The sequence below is a fragment of the Artemia sp. Qi Xiang Cuo genome, chromosome 1 (assembly GCF_049724085.1).
Source record: "Artemia sp. Qi Xiang Cuo chromosome 1, ASM4972408v1, whole genome shotgun sequence".
NCBI lineage: Eukaryota > Metazoa > Arthropoda > Branchiopoda > Anostraca > Artemiidae > Artemia > Artemia sp. Qi Xiang Cuo.
Window position 1 is genome coordinate 36,000,613 of NC_142794.1, and position 22,709 is coordinate 36,023,321.

The window sequence follows — 22,709 nt, forward strand, 5'->3', positions numbered from 1 at the left end:
TCATATCCAAAAATACTGCGTCTGACTTTTCATCGGTGTGTTGTCCGGTCGGATCAGTTTTCATGATACGGTCCCCGTGAAAAACATACCCACCCCTCATTGATCTCTCTACAAACTGATGCTGATCCACATCGGTGATCAGACCTATTTCTTCTTTGCTGATTTTAAGTATCAAGTCCATCACCAGATGAGGAGGGGAAAAATAATAACCTAAATCTAACCCAAATTCCACATGGATTTTATCCGTATTTTTGCACACAATGTCCAAAAGTGTGAGTACGTCACTGGCCAAGTATATTTTACAATAATGCCAACCTTTTTTACGACTACCCTTTACCCAAACCTCCTCAGCATATTCATAGTCGCTAGCTGTGCACTCACTCATTAAAAGATTTGTAAAAAGCTTCAATGGGCGGTAACGCCACCTCATCTAGCCTTGAGGCAGAGTTGTAATAATCATATGTATATATGCCCTTAAACGTTAATAAATCATACATTTCATCATCGGGGAAGCGCTGTTTGAGGAGGGGGAAGCTATCAAAATTGTCACTTTTCTGTACCTGAATCAATTGACTTAAGGACTTGGGGAAGAAGCAGAAAGAGTCTAAAAAACGGATTTTATTCAGGCACGTGTTACCCTTGTCAGCTGTTTTCCACATGAATTCTAGCAGCAGTAGCTTCTCCCATGATTTGGGTGTTATGTTATAGATAAAAGAACCATCCAGCCACGCGCTATCTATAACTTCATCCTTGGCAATATACTCAAAAAATAGAAAAACTAACTACTAATTATATTTAGAATTGTGTATAAAACAGGTGCAAACTATTGTCATCTCTCGTATAAAAGGCATGACTGGTGGGATACCACCCTACAGTTACTCCCCCCAATGTAATTCCTGCCACAAATGATCATGATCGATCACCTTCCTCCTTCCCCCAGTCCAACCACCATCACCAAAGTCCCCCGTGAAAACCCAAGACATTTTACGATTTTAAATGGTTCGAATGGCATATGGTGATAGGAGTAGAGGATGGTTTGTGTAATGAAAGCATAAAATCGCACTGATCACTGTTTTGATTAGACTGACTAATGCCGACCGCATTAAGTCTTCACCGTCACCCAACATCTCAACTACATCCAGCACTTGCATGGTATTACTGGATTCCCTTTGTGCGTGAGCGTAAGAGACCCCTATGGCATCAGTTATTTTAACACGATTTGGATTTGACGAATCGTTCACATCTGTGAGTCTCGCTTCGCAGTCTAAAGCAATCTTATTGCTCTGCAGGAGCGTGTTTTGAAAATTCTTAAAACGTAAGATCGCTCTATCTCCGCTTACCGATTTCACAGCCTTGTCTCCATGACATTTACAGTACTTCATATTCTTCTTAAACTGTCAATCAGTTCCACATTGAGGTAGGCATGTCAGACAATAATAACGTGCGCCCTGATTTTCACCCTCACTCAAAATCCTACTAATATCCGTAATTTGATTGAAATATCCGATTGAATCAGGCTCTGGGGGTGGCATGTATAGATGCCACACCCAATGTCCCAATGATTCAATTGAAGGAGCCCTCACTGGAAATAATACCCCCTTCTTATCGGAACGCTGACCCTCCTCAAATTCGGTTTCATACTGTAACACCGTTACACCAATCTTTAAATGTGCATTAGCCCGCTTGAAAATATCTATTCCTTTTAGTGTCACGGGAAATTGACCATTCAAACAATTAAAATCTACTATGGGGAACTTTGAACCCTCCCTACCATTAACTGCCATTTCATCCATCAATTGCCCTTCCTCCCCTATGCCCACCTCTTAAAATAAAATCCTTTTTAAATCTACAAATATTAACGTTTAAACTTTCAATAAATAAAACCACCGACCCGCTACCCCCTCGTTATAATTTTCCCATTTACTTTGAATTCTATTAACCCAATCTAGAAAAACCTCCTAATAATTTGATAAATTCGGCCAAATTGCCAACATCTCTGTGTGCAAGTATTTCGAATACAGCTCGCTCGCATTTTCATTTAAAAAACATATTTTTAGTGCTATTGATGCTTTTAAACTGACCCCCACCCCCCACACCCCAATCTGTTTTTCAATAAGGGCTCGAATCTTATTAGCATATAAATGTGTAATGGCCAGGGGATCTGTTATTATATCCCCTGACACTAGAGAGTTAAATGGACCACCGAATTTGGCGCTGCAGACCTTTGTATGGTGCAAGGCAGACTTGGAAAGAAAAAATCTGGAAGCTGGGATACTTGTGATGTTGCTATATCATTATTGGTACTACTAGCTATATCATTAACCACAATGGTGGGGGGTGACATAGAATTGTCAATAGCACCACCCCCAGTCTGTTCAATTGCATTGGATGGACCTGGCATGAAATCCTCTTAGCTAGTTAGTATATCTTCCAGGGTGTTTTGGGATAGCTGATCAAGCCAGTCTGTATTCTCCTGTGACGGAATTTCTTTATGAGGACCCGGTTCAGATGCACTAGTACTACTACTAACAACACCTAAATGCTCTTGCATAAATCTATGTCCATTCTGGACACTCCACCATGTCAATGTCACAAGTTAAATCGTCTAGGCTGGCCATAAAGTTAAAAAACTATGCTCATTTTTCACCCCATCCTCAAAACTCAATTTCCCCCCTCTTAGCATTATTTTAACTAAATACTTGCCTCCACCCCCTCCCCAGAAAGTAAAACAAGTGCATAATAAATTATAAATTTTGTTAATAGCACACACACACACACACACACACACATACACACGTACACGCTCACGCACACAGATGTGCACACACACATCGCAACGTTCGACTAATAGCAATAAAATAAGGTAAAAAAATCAACTCAATAATTGTCTTAATATCTCATTAAAAAAACTGACTCTTTTTTCCTACAAATCTAGCCATCCATAAGAAATAGGGGTTAGACTAAAAGCAGATTCCTTTTTCTACAAATATACTCGTTTACAAATCTACTATTTGTAATAGCAATAAAGTAAAGTACAATAGGTAAAAATATTTGTCAAGGAACTGTGATTAGTTCAGAAAGAAGCAATAGCCTTATTTCTCCAGAAGCATTTTAAGCCAGATGTTTACCGGGGTATTAAATAAGTATCTACCTTAAATAAGTATAACCAGGTAGAAAGTAAAGGTAAAAATACTTACATTTCCAAATTCTAACTGCAGTTGAGTGCCGGATGGTCGTGGCAAAGCATGATGGGGGATAGATGGGACGGTGATGTCCGTTTCTTGCATAGATGTGGTGGCGGCTGCGATGTCACTGGCTTGGGGGTTTGGAGCAGCGTGGCTTACCAACATGTGAGCAATCATTCCCTCTCTTTTTAGCTTTTTTCACAGCTGTATAGGGGCTGGGACGGATTAAGCTTTGCCAGCTAATGCCGGTCTGGAAGGGATGTGAGTGGCTTCCGATAGGCCAGCTACCTTCAGTTGTTGCATTGGTGTAGCGCCATTAGCCTTAGCTCGCATTTGAGGGGAAGGCACGCATTCTTCAAAATTGTCCTTAAAAAGAAGAAACAATTTAGTATGGAAAAACTATTCCCCTTTTTACAGAAGAAAAATTAGTACCCCCGCTTCATAAAATCCAATACAATGATTTAAAATATTGATCTAAAAATAGTCAGCCATAAATATGGTATAATTAAAAGCTAACCAAACACTAAACTTCAGTGTTGCGTGTCGGAATGACCACATTAGTTTTCTTGTCAAAGGGTATACATGTCTGCTCAAAGAATCCCCCCATGAAATCCATGAATTCGAAAATAAGAGCATTTAAAATGCCCCACCCCTCCCATTTCCATGAAGGTAAATCTTTGAAGATTTAACTGAAACATTATTTGCTTTCATCAAATACATTTGAAAATAGAATATCTCATTTAATTCACCCTTTTTTTCAAAGCTTGTAGAATTACGCATTTCCATTCCTTTGTTTTCTTAATTTAGACAATGCACATGCAAAGGTTGTCTATGAAATCGTCCCTTTTTGTAACAGGATTAAACACAGATGGTTTTATCTAGACCGGAAAAGAAAGCACACTCTATTTTAATAATGGGAAAATGATATTTTTTGAAAGAAAGAATTATTTGTAATGAATGAATTAAACTCGTAAACAGAGGGGGGAGGGAAGATGGGATTTATGTAATGGAAAAAAGAGCGTATTTTATGCTTTCTATCGACTATAATTATCATATTGTAGAGTTTGTATTGTGGGGGGGATATGCCCTGAATTTGAATTTACTGGAGGGATGACTATGTAAAATGATTTTATTTGGAAATAAATTAAGAAAATTTAGTAAACTGAATTCACATTATAAAACGATGTAGCCATAGCTTCAAAGTCAATAATATCAAATGTGTTATCCATGATGTGTTAGAGACTTAGGAAAATTTAATTGTAACGCATGAGTGTTTTATACAAAATCTCAAAGCCGAATGAAAATGACTCCTTTTTATTTCAATCCAGTTAACCACCATGTTATCGCATAAAGAGTAACCCCCACTGTCCTTAACTGGCCCTAAAAAATGGATGATGACTCAAAAAACCAGTCTGGTTGTTTTATGCAAGCTCGACTATAACCTCAAAACGTGTTTGACCATTTTATAGGTTTGCTAACTTTTTACAATGTCCGCATGAAAGTATACTGTATACTCTTGTGAAATACTATGTAAGTTTGAGATATATAGCAAAAAACAGTCTGAAAGTCTCATACAATCCTGACTGTAGTTTCAAAACGGGTTTGACCACTTTATAGGTATAAAAGGATTGGTCGCTTTTTGCAATGTCCATGTGAAACTGTAGTGTGTCAGGTGTAAGTTTCCTTGTAGGGTTCAAACCTTTAACACTATTACTACTCACATGAAGTGCCCCTGGAAAAATAAATAACTATTAATTCATTGAACCCTTATGGCTCTTTACTTAGGTAACGCTATAGCATTCTTTTGACCTAAAAAGTTGAGTAGAAATTTCAGCTTCCATTTTTATGAATATCCGAAATTATCTGAGGGGAATATGTTTGGGGAGCATATTCCATAGCTGGGAAATTTCTGCGGGGTGGAATTTAGCGCGGGGGAATTATCAGCAGGAAAAGAAAATGTTCTTTGAGGTGGGATGAATTTCCCAGGGGTGGGTTTTACATATGTGAATTATTCGGGGAGGGGACGCTAAACCTATTCGATAATATTCTAAATTTTACATCTGAAAGTAACGGGAATAAAGAATCAACGTAAATGTCAGAGATAGCACTTCAGGTTCTTTTAGGCGATTTTGTTCGTATCTTTTGAAAAAAGACATTTTCAAAAGAGAGATTAATTTCATTTGTTTTACTTTCTCTGTGGCTGCTCAATTATGCATATGAGGGGGAGACTTCTCCCCACCGCTGTCTCCGCTAAGGTTTTAGTTTTTAACTCAAGCCTTGAAAATGAACGCAATGCGATAAAAGTATAACTCAAAATAACATATATAGAATAATATATGCACATAAGACGGAACAATTAATCAAAAGTGCATATTATGAGTTGAGGCTCACCCAAATGATGGCCCAGGGTGCTCACCATTCCACAATCTATGAAATCGATCCTGCAATAACTGAAAATATAAAGTATTTTTGAGTATTTTAATGTCTTCCACAACTCAAACGGTCCAACATTCTACAGCTCAGTGAGTCGGTCTAATCTCCTAAATCGGGAACGGAGGAGATAAATGAAGGTGCGCCCCGTATTGGATGAGTCTCCATTCTCACCCTCCCTCTCTCCGTCCGTCTACGCTAAAGTTTTCTTCTTTCTGCCAACTACGCCGCCCCCACCCCCAAGACATTAATAATGTAAATTTTTTTATTGGAAGAATACATAGTAAAAATATTATAATTATACAATTATAATGTTAAAATACATACTCTGTGATAGATGAAAAATTGCTTTGGCACACAAAATCCTATTAACGTCAATTCCAAACAGTCGTGATCCATTTGTGTCAGCAAGTGAAATGGTCAAAACATCCTTATTGGAGCTATTTTTTCAATCCATTGATGGTTTTCAATAATTGTCCACAACTTACGCAAGCTGTTTATTGTTCACATGTAAGGTTGTTATCGAAGTGGTAATTGTATACATTGTGAAAAAAGCCTCACTCATTTAAATTGAAAGTTCTAGATCCGTTTTTTAAAGTCAAGAATAATCGGACAGTAAGCAACCCCCCCTCCTTATGCAATAAAAACCTGAAACTATTTGCAATCAAAAGCGAAAAAAAATTAATGTTAAAAAAAACTCCGAAAAATAAGTTTTTAAAAGAAAAGTAAAGGCCATTTTAAACTTAAGCTCAGGAGATATGAATACATGTTAAAATCCAAACTCAAAACGACCAGAAATTACTATTAAAGAATAAATGAAACCCAAAACGAACAGAAATGAAATAAACAATCATAGCAAAAAACATACAACAAGTAATAATATAAATGAATAAATAGATTTTAGAGCGAGTAATGCTTAGATTGAATATGAAAATCAAGCTTAAAACGAAAAAAATAGTTTGCTATTAAAGTATAAATGAATCTTAAAACGAACAAAATTAAATAAACAATCAATGCGAACAAACATACAATATATATTAATGTAAATGAATAAATAAATCTTAAAACGAGTGAAACTTAAATTGAATATGCAAATCAAGTTTGAATCGAATAAAAATAACTGCAAACAAGAGTTCGGGTATCACCTCACTGTAGAAGCCTAAAACCTACTGCGTCATTGGCGCTTTACAGAAAACGAATTATATTACAAATCTTTTCTTTTGTACTTAATATTTAAAAAAACATTAAAATTACAGTAAAATTTTGAACTGATGAGCTTTCAGCAATTAATATCATTATAAATCAAATATTCAGTTTAATTTATCAGTTCTTTCCAAGATTGGTCAAGACAAATATAGTTGCACTACAAACAAAATTTGGATACTGCCCCCTTCTTTAACTGCAAAAACCTAAATTTAAGTTTCACTCGTTTTAAGATTTATTTATTCAATTACATTAATATATATATTTTATGTTTGTTCGCATTGATTGTTTATTTAATTTCTGTTCGTTTTAAGTTTCATTTATACTTTAATAGCAAACTATTTTTTTTCGTTTTAAGCTTGATTTTCATATTCAATCTAAGCATTACTCGCTTTGAAATCTATTTATTCATTTACATTATTACTTGTTGTATGTTTTTTGCTATGATTGTTTATTTAATTTCTGTTCGTTTTGGGTTTCATTTATTCTTTAATAGTAATTTCTGGTCGTTTTGAGTTTGAATTTTAACAGGTATTCATATCTCCTGAGCTTAAGTTTAAAATTACCTTTAATTTTCTTTGAAAAACTTATTTTTCGGTAAGTTTTTTTTAATTAATACAAAAAAACGAAAGGAAGACTCTCATTTAAACAAAATCCAATTTTTCGGAATTTTGGAAAAAAAATCCAAATATTCCTATTATTATTTTTGTATATAAAAGTTTTATTTTTTGCTGTCTTATCTCAAATTTTACTCAAATTTTAATTCTAATATATTTTTTTATTTTAACTGTAAATGGACAAGCAGTGCGGTCTATGATACTATTTAATAATGGCAAATCTTTCAAATTCTCCAATTGACTCCATGGAATACATACTCAGTGTCCCTGCTTCTTCCTCTTATGTTGGGAGAAAATGCGCTATCTCCAAATTAATCTTGTGTTATATGTTCTTATCTTGTGTATACTGTTCCGCTATTTTTATTTGAAACCTTTTGAATAAATTGTTTGGCATTGTATCTGACACTCGCTCCCTGTTAAGAGAGAAAAAACTTGTTTTAATTTTATATTTTGTGTATACACATTTGGGCTATGGTAATTCAAAATGTGTTATGTAACAATTTTGTCAAAATAACAATGAATTTTGACATTTTTGTCAAAATTCATGTCAACTTTGACTGAATTCATAAACTACGTTCTACCGATTGGCCCAATCTATTATCACATATTTTATTTGGTTCCGCAGATGCTTAGAAGTTCTAGTTTTTTCCAAAGTGTCTTGTATCCCAGTTTTTCTCTAATAGTAAAAATTAGAACATAACTAAAGCTAGACACCAACTAGAAACAAGTTTGTTTTTAAAAGCTAGAGACAAACTTTCTAGTTCTGCAGCCCAATTGTAAAATGTTTACCTTGTACTACAATGCCTTATGATTTATGACAGCCAAGGCCGTATCCTGAGATATTTGCCCGACTCGTAAAAACGTCACAAAAATGCATATAAACAAATTTTTGATGCTCTTTTAAAAGTTCCACCTCCCCTCCTCCCCGAAAAAAATCCTGGATGTGCCCTTGGTTGCAGCCGATTCTTTCGTTATTTGTTTCAACATTTATTATCGTATTCTCTAGGCTATTGTTGCTTACAGACAAAGTTCTTAGGTGGGGAAGGAGGTGGGGAAGAGAGGCTATCAGGAGCATTTTTTTTAATTTTCTTTGGAATGGGAAATTTCCTGACAAATCTTTGTTGAAATTCCATTCTCAATCCCCCATCCCCCTCTCAGTGTGTGCAGATTTTTGGAGACGATGTGTTTTCTTATTACGTGCAAACATGTTTAGGATCGTAGGCAATGAATTCAGTTTGAACTGGGCTGACAAATAAACTTTAATTATTTCAGTATAGTCTTTATGATCCAGAAGTTCGAATGTTCCGGTATCCAACACGAGAAGAGTTAGAAAGTTCAAGAATCATTGTCACCACGCTCAGCTTGTCAAGAAAACTTCTTGAAGTTGGATTGCCAAGAGGTAAGAATTAACTAAAGGATAAAGATTATCCAGAGTCATTGGGGTATCCCAGTTATTTATAAGGATCAGTTTCTTGAGTAGGAGTAGGATAAAGATCTTCCAGTTGTATTGCTGCCGCATAGGGCGTGGAATTGACGTTGCGACTACTGGGTGTTTTACATAAGTTGCAACCCAACTACTTTGTCGCCCAATCTTGCTGCAGTGGGGATCGATCTCCGGACCTCGTATTGCCAGGTAGAGCACCAATCCACTATGCTACCACAAAAGAATTAACTATCCAGCAAAAAAACTGTATATAAATTATAGCCGATGTGATGCAATCCATTTTTTTGTCATGATTTTTTCTCAGTTACCCATGTCCAAATGACACCACAGCCTTGATAATTTGATTTTTATTACATAATTATTATAAGTAATACACAGTACTATTACTGACACTTATTTGCTATCTTTTGGGTTTTGTTTGATTTTTGTAGATTCTTATCTTTTAATTATTTTCCGTACTTTTCTGCAGTTATTCCGTAATCTTGGTTATTATGTTCTTTCTTTGGTTGTGTTGCACCTGCTTTTGTGTTTCTATTATCCAAAGATGATTGATCGAAGAATCTAAAGCTCTAAAAATAGTGTTGTAAAACAAATGCAAATATGAATTTGAAAGTTTTAGATGAAGTGTTTTGAAAAGCTAATCAGAAGGCAGGGTATATTTCTGTCATTAATGCCAAACTATCCTAACCGAGTGGATGACCCACTGGACTTTCAATCTTATGTCCTTCGGGACGCAGGTTCGAGTCCTGGTGTTGCCAATTTCGAGTCAAGGCGTGGGCTAGGGATCAGTGATGTGACACTGTAAGCTCAGCCATCTGGGGCATGTATGCAGCGGGCTTTTTAGGCCTGAGCTTTCATCCTGTCGGGTCGACTCTGCCACAAATTACAAAGCTACATCATCGCCAAAATACTGGGCAGCGAAGCTCAAGGATATTTTTTATGGGATTAATTTTGTGTTCTGGTATCTACATTTTGATATTTTATTGAGAAGGTATGGTAGCATCGAATGGTTCTAGTTTTGTAAATGCCCTTTTCGTCTAGATGGCTTATTATGCAGCGATTAAAAACGTGGCAACAACACGGGGGACTCCCCGTGTATCTTGATCTCGAAATGTCCTTGATGTTCCCTATAATCTTCTATATTTATACTATGGCTTTTGTATCTTTTTTTATCTTTTGTATTTTTTACATTGGTGCAGCGCGCGTTTTTTTCATTGTTGGCTAATAATAATAATAACATTTTTCTCATTATTAGTACTTGCATTTTTGTGTTTCCCTCGATCTCGATCATACAATCTTACCAGTAAAAACATTACAAAATTTTTTTTTAATATTTTGCAGGGTTTTTCACCCACATCTTAATTGATGAGGCAGCGCAGTGTTTAGAAGCCGATGCGCTGATATCATTGAGTTTAGCAAACGAGAGGACTCGAATTGCTTTAGCTGGTGATTATATGCAGGTACTCCATATTTTTTATTTCTTCTTTTCTGTTTTTGTTCGTTTCTTTCTGTGTTTGTTTGTTTATTGGTTTCTTTCAAACTGGTTTGTTTTTCCTCTTATTCTTTTTGGTGATCTGTATCAACTCTCACGTGGTTGACTTTTTTTTCATTGTTTAAAGTAATTTGAAGTTCACTCTGATGACCGGGCCTCTATAAATTAGAATTTAATGCTCAAGTTAGGCACTTGCATAAGGGAAGGCAGTCTTGCCCCCCATGGGTGCCCATAAGCTGAATTCCAGGGGGGGAAAACTTCGTCTAATTGCTACTTTTAATGCTATATAATAGAAATCTCAGAACAAAAATATAAAAATAAGGCAGCATCATTCAGCCAGAGGGGGCAAGAGCCCCCCCCCATATGGGCGCCCATGTTGCCCCCCCCTCACACATGTCTTTGAGTAAGTTTCATCTTATTCTTCATGGTATAGAATTTTTTCAATTTCGCCAACATATTTACCAATCGGGGGTTTTTTCTCTCTATTTTTCTTCTTTCTTTTTCAGAATTTTCAGAATATAATCAGTGAGATGTTCTATTTTTCTTCTTTTTTCAAACTTTTATGAATACGGTGTGCATATAACTAGAATTCCCCTCCCTCTCGGGCTTTGAAATCTTGAAGCATTGGCAATAAGGCTATGATTTTTTCGCAAAAATCAAGAATTCATAAAACATGTACGAGTAGTGAAAACATTTTTTCTTAAAATAATGAAACAATCTAATATTTCATGGAGTCGCGTCACTACTTGTGGTGGTATTCTTACCCCGTCCCCACTCCCAAAGTTGTGGTGGATTCAAGATTTCTGTTTTTTCTTATTTTTGCTCGACAAGTTCTTGACTAAAGTGTTTTTTCACGTTTAAAGGTAGGAATTCGTATGAAGGTGAATGGAAGCTGTGGTTATTCCAGGGGACAGTAGCCCGGGGCCCACAACTTGCATTAATAAAAGTTGAAATTAAGTCTCTTATTGGAGTGTAATTAGCGTTTTGGGTATTACTAATAGAAGTTGAGTAGTACCAGTAGGTCTTAAAATAACTATTGATGTGATTCAACATTTTTTCGTTCATTTTTTTCTCTAAGACATCGTTTTTCTTTTCTAGCTGTCTCCGATAGTGTATTCAGCGTTGGCCAAAGAGAAGGGGTTCCATGTGTCCCTTCTTGAAAGGCTGTACAATTTCTATTCTGAGGGTTTTCCTTGTCGGATCCTGTTAGTAGAAAACTACCGATCACATCCAGCAATTGTTGACGTAAGACATATTTAAGACCTTGTTTGTACTTTGTTTTTCTTCTAGTTGTAGTTTTTTATGATTAATTTTTTGTGAATTTTTGGGAAGTAGGAAAGGAGGAAATAGTCAAACACAAAATTGATAGTTTTCAGTTGACATAATTTGTACAGGATCAACTGCATCAAACTCAAGCATAGATAGATATTAAATTAAAAAAACAAGTTTTTTCAACTGAAAGTAAGGAGCAACATTAAAACTTAAAACGGACAGAAATTATTACGTATATGAGGGGGGCTGTCCCCTCCTCAACCCCTCGCTCTTCACGCTAAAGTTTTTTGGCACTTTTTAATAGGTTACTAATTGTTCTAATTAAACGACCCATGTGTTTCAAGAGTCGTTTCTACAGAATTGGAACATAATTTATACTTTAGCGTAAAGAGCGAGGCGTTGAGGATGGGGCAACCCCCCTTATATACCTAATAATTTCTGTTCGTTTTAAGTTTTAATGTTGCTACTTACTTTAAATTGAAAAAACTTGTTTTTTTATTTAGTTTCTGATTGTTTTTTAAATAACACTAGGAAATCTGGCTCCAACTTCACGGAAAAATCACCCTACCCACGGAAATATCCTCCGGATAATTCAATCCTGGTGAAAATTTACCCCGGACAATTATGACGGAGGCAAACACAGCTACGCACGCTCCTCCTTCCTCTTTACACCCTCCCAAAGAAGTTCTAACTGTAGTTAAATTCTTCCTTACGACCTCCCCCCACCCAATCCGGGACGACCTGCTTTTCGCTTGGCCCTAGATGGTTGGCCAAAAAGGACCTGTGGCAAGTACTCTATACGATTGTCCTATGTAATTCTCCATCTGGGAGATACCCTTCGATGAGGGACGTGCGCAGGGGGGTGGGGGCCTGCGGCCTCCTCTCGAAATCTCACGATTTTTCTATTTTTCAATAATTTTCTGATACTTCTTACAAAATAAGGGATAGTGGCCAATTACTGATCTAGACATAATGTGTTAACCATTTTCGATGATTTTTCGTTCTGCAGTTACCCAATTGAGTCACCAGCATAGTTAGTTCATTTCCTGTCCAACTTGTCGCCCTCTGTCAAGCAATGTTTGAGCTAAGAGTTATCTTTTAAAGTTCATCTGTTTGTGTGTGGTCCTTCTCTAGTGGATGAAGCGGCCCTTCTTGCAATTAAACCCAACCTTTTCAGTTGACGGTATAAAACCAAGTGTTGCTAAAGATAGGACAAGTGTGAAAATGTCGAAAAAACAACATAGTGTTCTCCAGCTTTGGGGTAAAAAATAACGAATTAGTGAGGTTGACTCTGAAAAAGGCGGCAACAGTAGTGATCAGCTGAACATTGCCATTGCGACTGAACCTTCGACTTCAGCTCGAGAATCAATACCAAATGCTGAGGTAGTAGCAGTCAAATGTGATAAAATAAACGTTGAGGTTGACATTCGAACATATTTTGAAAGAAGAAGTTCGGTTTCCGATGAAACAAAGTATAATTTACTGAAAAGACATTTTAAACCAAACAAGGACTATCCTTTCCCGGTTCATGTCACAGGCTCAAAAATAAGCAAGTTTCCAAGTTAGCTGGATGGATAAGTACGCTTGGCTAGTATTTTCTTCAGTGAAAAATGGGTGTTTCTGCAAATATTGTGCTTTGTTTGCTTGTGATCAAATCGGAAGGGGGTCTCACCAAATATTAGAGCAGCTTGTCATGGAGCCTCGTGTGAGAAAAATGCCCTGGAAGACTTTTCTAAACATCAGTCAAACTCCTACCATAAAGACACTGTTGTTTGGGGGAAAAATTTTCTGGCAACTTTAAGCAGGCAAAAGTCCTCTATAGTGGAAGTCTTGAATACTCAGAATAGAGATGAAGTAGAAATAAACAGAAAACGGCTTTGTCTCATCATAGAAACAATACTGTTGTGTGGACAGCAAGGAATTGTACTGTGTAGGGACGAGAATTCGGGGAAATTGACCTTTTTAGAGCCTGTAAAAAACGTTGGAAATTTTAGGACCTTGCTACGCTATCGGATGAAAGACGATCCAACAATGGAAGAGGTGTTTGAGAAAAGTGCGGGCAATGCCTAGTACTGCAGCCCCAGAATTTAGAATGAACCAATTGATATTTGTGGATTGCTCATTACTGGAAAGATTGTTGATCAAGTGAAACCGGCACGTTTTTTCACCATCCTGGAGGACGAAAAAACTGACATATCGAGGCAGGAACAGATGGTTCTAGGGCTTCGAATTTTTGACAGTGAAACTTTTCAGATCAGGGAAGAGTTTATCGAGTGTGCTGTTGTTGAAGACTTGTGAGGTGAAAACCTCGGTCTGTTTATCCTAACTTGAATGGAGAAACTAGGTCTCGATATGAAACTATGCCGGGGACAAGGGTATGATGGGACTGCAAACATGAGTGGGCATTTGTCAGGAGCCCAGGCTTTTATCCCAAACAAATATCCACTCGCGAACAATTATCCCTTTCGAGCTCTGAAGGCTGTAGATCTTCTGCAAGCATTCGATTAATTAATATATTTTTACCGTGTATTTTTTTCCTTTTTTTAGTTTACATCTACACTGTTTTATAATGGTCGTTTACAAAGTAGTGGCAACGCGCTCAGGCACCCTGATATTTACCCTCTGGCTTTTTACGCAGCTGTTGGCAAAGATGTACAGGATAACAATAGTACTGCATATTATAACTTAGCCGAAGTAAGTAGCCTTAGTTTCAGACAGGGTTGCCATAGTGATTTATTACTATTTCTAGTGATTCTTTATATAGCCTAAGCAAAAAAATCACATCAGTACATAAATCACTAGATTATTGATGAAATTCACTAAATCGGCCAAAAAATCACTAAAATCTAGTGATTTCTTCTCACTGACTGTCAACCCTGGCTTTAGAGTAGTTTCAACTATAGTCCTTACATTTTACGGGAAGTTTTTGATTATTCTTAAATTTTAAGCGTCGTAAGATTTTCCATTCATTAACATTAAACTTGAATTTGATGCACTAGCCACCCCATAGTCACAATTGCCAAGTTTTATGAAAGAAAAGGATTTTTCTTCTTTTTTTAATTTCGCTTGTATTTCAGAAGTGGAACACTAAAATGGCATGAAATGGTTTGCAAAGCTTTTACCAACACTGATTTGTTTCCAACTATTCTTTGGCAATACAACTTTTCCTTATCTTTTGCCAGATTCCTGTTACAGATAGAAAACTACTGTTTTAAATTTGCATGTCTTGTAGTTTCAAAAAATTATGCCTTGACTCTTGACAATAATTGGTCAATCAAAAACTTTAAGCTTGCAATCTGAACAATGTTTAACTGGAGGCGTTATGAGGGGTGTGCATAATGGACGGTGTAGTTGTGCGTAATTCTGGTTTAACTGACAAGTCTTTTTTAACTGACAAGTGTTTGTTTAAGCATATTTTTACTCTTGGTTATTATGGGCCGGAATCTAGCCTTTATTAGGTAACCATGATGTGTGAGGTTGTACTGCAGTAGTACAACCTCACATGTTATTTTGTTAATTTCCTAATTTCTTCTTATAATGAATGATAAGAAAAGAAATGAAAGAAATATTAGGATTTTACCCTCCTCATCTTAACCAAACTGGAGGACTCTCCTGGAGACTAAATATAAGAAAAAAGTAGTGACTAGGAGCTGTGCAGTACCTGTGCTTCTGTTCTGAATGCATCTGAATAGTCACGTTTTGTAACTTTTTCTGAATGGAAAAGGCATTAAAGTCACTTTTCTTGTGCATCTCGTTGCGGCTGACCTCTGATACTACTGTCTTATTTTTGCTGACTTAGGTTTACTGCGGCGTGTGTGGATTTTTTTTTTTTTTTTTTTTTTTTTTTTTTTTTGGTAGTCTGAGCTTTATAACCACTAAACTGGCTATAAAGCTGAGAGTAACTTCCCTATAAAAGGATTATGAAGTATTTTCCCGGAGTATCTTCAGCAGCTCCAGCCACCTCCTTCATAGTTGAAGGTTCCAACTATTCCCTCTGATTTTTTCAGCAACTGTTGATAACTAACGATTTCTTCTTCCCCTTTTTTTGTTTCTTTTGCGCTTTTTTTTCGTTTGTATCTCTTCCTTTTCCAGTATTTGTGGATGCTTCTTTTTCTTCTTTAGCGGGCGGAGTATCTTCAGTAGTTCCTTTCACCTCCTTCATAGTTGAAGATCCAACGATTCCCTCTGATTTTTGAAAACAAAAAATACCGTTTTTTTTTCTCTTAAAAAAAGAGGAGGAAAACTAAGATATATTTTTATAAAGTTTTTGACTTCTCTTGACAATAATTTTTTTTCTTTAGTGCTTATGAAGGATAAACAAGAAGTTCAACGCCATATTTTCTTAATTCAAGTGTAATTACTTATTTGCTACCCTAGAATGAAGGAACGGGTTATTTTAGAGTCTGTGAAGGTTAAACAGGAAGGAGAAATATAATTCGTGCTGAAATTTCTTAATTGTGTTGAAATTTCTGATTTGCCACACTATGGCTTGGAATAAAGAATGAAATGATAGTCATGCTAATGCGTAATTTAGATATTTCAGAGGTCATATGCAGTGGAACATGCTTGGTTGCTACTGAATTGTATAACAACGTAATTAAAGCAAAAAAAATTGGGGAAAAGCCAGAAAATACGTTTTTTTTTGGTATCTATGACGTAACCCAAAATTATACAAGATCATGAATGAATCCGAACAGCTAAAGCAAAAGAGATGGAAAAGATATATGAGGTAATGATGAACAAAAATAAAGTGTAACGAAACTTGCGGTTAAAAGAGAAGCAACAGGAAGAGTTACAACGAATCCCATGAGAATTACAAATCCTGTAAAATGTATAATTCTGTGATGTTGAACAGGAAAGAGGAACAGAAGTCATGTCAGAATTTCTTTGTTTAATTAAAATTGCTGATTTGACGCCTCATGACTTAAAAAGAACAACGCGATAATTATGCTAATTCGTAATTTGAGAATCACATATTTATATATAATCGTGCGCCCTGTTACTGTAAGACGAGTTTTTTTTTAAGTAAGGTCCGTTTGTCATAAGTACACAACGAAAGAATATTTAAAATAAGTAAATTTATTTTCAACAAGTACATACTTTACTCTATTTAACAGCATAGTTGCCAAGTTTGTTGTAACACTTCTTATATCTCTCAACTAATTTTAAAGTAACCTCTGTATAAAAACTTGCCGCATATTCCGGTAACCAGAAATTTACTTCCATCTTACGTCATCATCATCATTGTAACGGTTGCCACTGAGGTAACGGTTGCCACGGAGGGTAATTACTCGGCGCAAGATCAGGACTGTATTGTGGCAAACAAAACACCGGCATTCATGGGATGGCTGTACTTGTTATATTCTTAATTCCTTTCGTGAAGCACTATTTAAGTTTCAGGGTAAACGGTGTGAGGGATTGATGGGAGGCACACCTGTTTATGTATAGGATAATTTCCTTTTACTTGAAGTGTCAACACAGTCCGTTACTTTCTTTTTAATTAAAGCTGTTCGGGTTTTCGTCTTTAACCATATTTGAGTTGTGATTGATTGTGATTTGAGTTGTGATGTGTGTTGAGTTGTGATTGTGATGTGACTACCACGTCTATTTAGTCCGTCTACTTTTTTTTGCTCAACCGCGTGAGTAAACTGATATTTGTGTTATTATTCTATTTTCGCTCCATGTATTGCTCCATTTTTCTAGGTTTACGAGGTAGTTGAAAGGGTTGTATCTCTCAAAGAAAAATGGCCAGCGTGCTGGGGAGAATTTAATGAATCTAGTATTGGAGTTGTCTCGCCATATGCTGACCAGGTGTTCAGAATACGTGGAGAGCTAAGACGTCGTCAGCTACATGGAATATCAGTAGAACGAATCGTTAACGTTCAAGGTTTGTTGCTTTTCTTGATTGATTATTTCTATTCATGAAGATGCTGTGGAGTGGAATCAATGGATTATATTTTTGTTGTTTTTGGTGTCATAACTTTTTATTGTTCATATTGTTATCTCTTTTAGGTTCTTAGCCATCTTTTTTATCCAACCACCAACAAACTTTTGCAGAGCTCCCAATTATTTAGATCTTTCTATTTCTTTTAAACGTTCACCTTCATAGTTTTTTTTTTCTCCATTCGTATGGATTCATCTCCACACTGTTTTCTTTTTAGCTTAATATCCTTTTAGTATATTCATCAGAATATGTTGCTCCTCTTGAGATTTTCTGACGAGCGTTGTACCATCAGAAAAAAGCAGCAACGGCCAAAGACTTAAAGACTTAATTTGAGACTTAAAAGATTAAATTTGACTTAATTTCATGGTTCATAAGGAAATTCCCCGAGAATTAAAATGTATATTCCCAAAACGATAAAGAGATATTTAGCCATTGACTACTAGAATGTCTTCTTGAACCCATTTCGAGTCCCACCGTAATTGAGTTTAATGTTCCCGTCTAACTGCTTTGTCCAGATGTTAAGCAGTTGTTTCAGTGGTCTCCACTTCAAACCTCCTTAATTCAAAACTTCTTCCTATTTTCATGTTGTCCATCACTCAAATATTTCTTGTACTATCCCCTCCATTGACTACTAAGTTCTTTCATTAATATTCCAAGCTGCGTATCTAACTTCCCTCGCTAAGACGCCGTCTGTTATTTCAAAAATCAGTTTCATAAAATTATTCCATTCGTCGTCTATATTTTCAAATCTTAGACTCTCGAGTTTAGTATTCAATTGGTCTTAGAAAACAACATCATAACTTGCCGGAAAGTAGCTACCCTTGCTAAATTTCAGCTTTAACCCTAGACACTACTAGTTGGTCATCTTTGCTTTTGATGTCAATAACAGCACTCCTTTATACCTTAGTATCTTGTATCGGTTCTGCCAGTCTTCGGTTTGCAATAACATAATCAATAAGGTTGGCATGCTTACCATCATGGGAGTACCTGCAAAATTTTAGCAGTCTATAACCTTTACCATTTTTTTTTCTTACTCCAAATTTAATTAGGCTATGACACCATCTATCTCTGCCAACCTGGACATTCAAATACCATAATAAAAACGTCATGTTTCTACCTCGGATCCTGTCTTTTTGTTTCTGCAGCAGAGGCCGTATCCAGGAGGGGGACCGGGTTTAACAAGTGTCATAATAACCAAACAAGGCAAAATAAGAAGAAAAAAAACATTAGGGCACTTCATGAAAGTTTTTAACATTGGAATCAATCATCTGCGATTGGTCTACTAAGATATTCATCACACCCACTAGCTCTGACTTCATCGTTGCAAGTATCCTTCCAAATTTAAATTATTAAATTAATGCAGTATTAAATGAAGTAATTGCAAGACCTATTGAAATTAATGAGATCCCGTCACCTTATTAGGGACACAATATAGAATTCTAGGAAATGTTATTGTTGAGGATTGTGTTCTAAAGTCTAACAGAACTAAACAGAGAAATAATTTTGGGGAGAACACAATCTGATTATATCCACGGTTGAACAGTATTTGCCCAAAACAAGACAAATTCTTGCAACATGGGCTGTCTAAGAAAAAATGAGATACACAATGAGTTGATAATTAAAATAATGAAGGAATAAATATAAATCTTGGATTACTTTTTTGATATTTTCACGTCCTTAAGTATTTTGGAAAGAACATATTTGCAATTTCCCGTTACTTATGTTTTCTATTTGCACATTTCTATTTGTTTTCTATTTTTTTTTTCAGTTTGTTCATTTGTAAGGTTCATGGTATTCAAATAAGTTTTTAACCCACAGACACTATGTTTTAGTGTTTCAGTATTTGAATTAATAGATTGGAACATTTTCGGGAATGACTTCTTAGAATCAGTGAGTAAAAAACGATCACAAATTGCACACTTGTAGGAGTTATACACTGTTGTTGCACACTGTTTACAACACTGTTGCACTGTTTACTACAGTTGTTGAACACTGTGTAGATCACTGTTGTTCACGCATGGTTGAGTAATTTGGCTTTGGTTCGGTGCAATACGATTGGGTCTGGCGCTTCTTCCCACAATGATGAAATAAAGATGACTTCCTTAGGATGAACTTAATTTTACCCACGCTAGTTCACAGCGTGTAATTTGCCCATGCCGTTAAAAGGCACGGCTAATACCCAAATCAGAAGATTTCTCGAAGTTACCTATCGGAGGCCAAATTTGCAGAAACTCCTTTATATCTAACTGTCGGTCGGATTATTTTGCAATCCTACGAATATTCGCCAAAATTCTTCACATTACATAGCTACCACTGCGTTAGAGCAAAAGCAGTGAAGCACCCTCACGCATTTACTGCTAGATTTAGACCACAGCATAAATATTAGATACGAACAATAGCGAAATTTCCTTTACTCTACATTAAAGATGTTTGAAATACATCGATCTAGATCTCTCTTAATGACTTCGCCTCTTCGCGCACGCGCAATGACAAATGTTTAGCGCATTACGACGGGAATAATCTGATCGAATGCCAAGTAGCAACTGAAATTATTGCTGTGACGCATTGATAACCTTCCCAGTCAGCGCGTTATGATGTGTCAGTTATGGAAAAACTTTTCGCTACTGTTCATTATATATATATATATATATATATATATATATATATATATATATATATATATATATATATATATATATATATATATATATATATATATATGGTGTGATTCAGATTATATCTAGAAAAAGTAGATTTAACCGTATATTTTTTTTTTTACAGGGAAAGAATATCGTGTGATAATAATGAGCACAGTAAGAACACGACTGACCACTCGTATGCCTCGTACGGATAGACAAGCCAATTTAGTTGTATTGCCAGATGAAGATTATGGACTCCTCTCTGACGAACGTCTCGTTAATGCTGCTTTAACTCGAGCTCAGAGTCTTGTAATCACCGTTGGTGATCCGATTGCGCTTTGTGCTATTGGAAGATGCAGGTACAGTCCCTCCCTCCTCTCTCTCTCTCCGTTTTTCTGTGCCTTTCTTTCCCTCTTTCCGTCTTTTTTTTTAATTTCGCTGTTTCTAAGATTTGGAAATGTTTAAGTCCAGAGAAGTTAGTGTTTTTCTTTGGGGTCAAAGCATATAGGTATAAAAACAAATAACGTGTAGTTCAAACGAAAAAGGTAATAATGCGACATTTAGATGGATAAGGTTTTTTGGTAAAGGTTCATTTACATTGAGATTTAGGTAATGCCAATATTTACTTAACAGCGAAGTATAGCTAAATTCAAAATCTTTGCTAAGATCAGGTCTGGACCCATTCAGAGTTAATTAAAAAAAACTTTCCGAAAAATAAGTTTTTCAAAGAAAAGTAAAGGCCATTTTAAACTTAAGCTCAGGAGAAACAAATACCTGCTAAAATTCAAACTCAAAACGGCCAGAAATTAATATTAAAGAATAAATGAAACCCAAAACGAACAGAAATTAAATAAACAATCGCAGCAAAAAACATACAACAAGTAATAATATAAATGAATAAATAAATCTTAAAGCGAGTAATGCTTAGATTGAATATGAAAATCAAGCTTAAAACGAAAAAAAAATATTTTTCTATTAAAGTATAAATGAAACTTAAAACGAACAGAAATTAAATAAACAATCAATGCGAACAAACATACAATATTTATTAATGTAAATGAATAAATAAATCTTAAAACGAGTGAAACTTAAATTGAATATGCAAATCAAGTTTAAATCGAATAAAAATAACTACAAACAAGAGTTTGGGTATCGCCTCACTGCAGAAGCCTAAAACGTACTGCGTCAATGGCACCTAACTGAAAACTTTATAAGAACTATATGAATCTTGAACAGTTTCGGAAAGTATAAACAAAATCAAATTGAATATTAGATATATGATATTAATTGTTGAAAGATCCATCAGTTCAAGATTTTTTTTCACTGTAATTTTTGTTTTCGTTTTCAATGCCGTAAGAACTGGAAAAGAATAAATTTGTAATATACGAGTAATTCGTTTTCAGTGAAGCGCCAATGCCGCAGAAGGCTTTAGGTTTTTACAGTTAAAGAAGGGGACAGTATCCAAATTTTGTTTGTAGTGAAACTATATTTGTCTTGACCAATCTTGAAAAGAACTAATAAATTAAACTGAATATTTGATGTATAATGATATTAATTGCTGGAAGCTCATCAGTTCAAAATTTTACTATAATTTTAATATGTATTTTCAATCTTAAGTACAAAAGAAAACATTGGTAATATAATTCGTTTTCAGTAAAGCGCCAATGACGCAGTAGGTTTTAGGCTTCTGCAGTGAGGCAATACCCAAACTCTTGTTTGTAGTTATTTTTATTCGATTCAAACTTGATTTGCATATTCAATTTCAGTTTCACTCGTTTTAAGATTTATTTATTCATTTACATTAATATCTATTGTACGTTTGTTCCCATTGATTGTTTATTTAATTTGTGTTTGTTTTAAGTTTCATTTATACTTCAATAGCAAAATATTTTTTTTTCGTTTTAAGTTTGATTTTATTAGGCTATTCAATCTAAGCATTACTCGCTTTAAAATCTGTTTATTTATCATTATTACTTGTTGTATGTTTTTTTGCTATGATTGTTTATTCAATTTCTGTTCGTTTTGGGTTTCATTTATTCTTTAATAGTAATTTCTGGTCATTTTTACTTTTAATTTTAACAGGTATTAATATATACTGAGCTTAAGTTTAAAATGGCCTTTACTTTTCTTTGAAAAAATTATTTTTCGGACAGTTTTTTTTTATAATTAATTTTTGTTCGTTTTTGATTGCAAAAAGTTTCAAGTTTTTATGGCATGGGGGGGGGTGCTTACTGTCCGATTATTATTGACTTTAAAAAACGGATCTAGAACTTTCAGTTTAAATAGATTGAGGCTTTTTTCAAAGTCTATACGATTACCTCTTTGATAAAAACCTTATATATGAATAATAGACAGCTTTCATAACTTGTGGACAGCGGTTGACAACAATAAATGGATTAAAAAAATAGCTCCAATAAGGGGGTTTTGACCATTTCACTTGCTGACAGAAAGGGATCACGACTGTTTGGAATTGACCTTAAAAA

The 22,709-nt window shown here is 35.3% G+C and overlaps 1 protein-coding gene across 3 annotated transcripts in view; it reads left to right on the top strand.

The window, feature by feature from the left end:
- Window positions 1-22,709, top strand: part of LOC148956245 (ATP-dependent RNA helicase with zinc finger domain-like) — a 126,018-nt gene that overhangs the window by 54,499 nt on the left and 48,810 nt on the right. For all 3 annotated transcript variants that reach the window (XM_089094714.1, XM_089094698.1, XM_089094707.1), the window contains 6 exons: window positions 8,708-8,834; window positions 10,221-10,339; window positions 11,470-11,616; window positions 14,191-14,337; window positions 17,347-17,530; window positions 20,369-20,585. In XM_089094714.1, coding sequence (XP_088950840.1) covers window positions 8,708-8,834; window positions 10,221-10,339; window positions 11,470-11,616; window positions 14,191-14,337; window positions 17,347-17,530; window positions 20,369-20,585 — 941 coding nt within the window. The remainder of the gene's footprint in view (window positions 1-8,707; window positions 8,835-10,220; window positions 10,340-11,469; window positions 11,617-14,190; window positions 14,338-17,346; window positions 17,531-20,368; window positions 20,586-22,709) is intronic.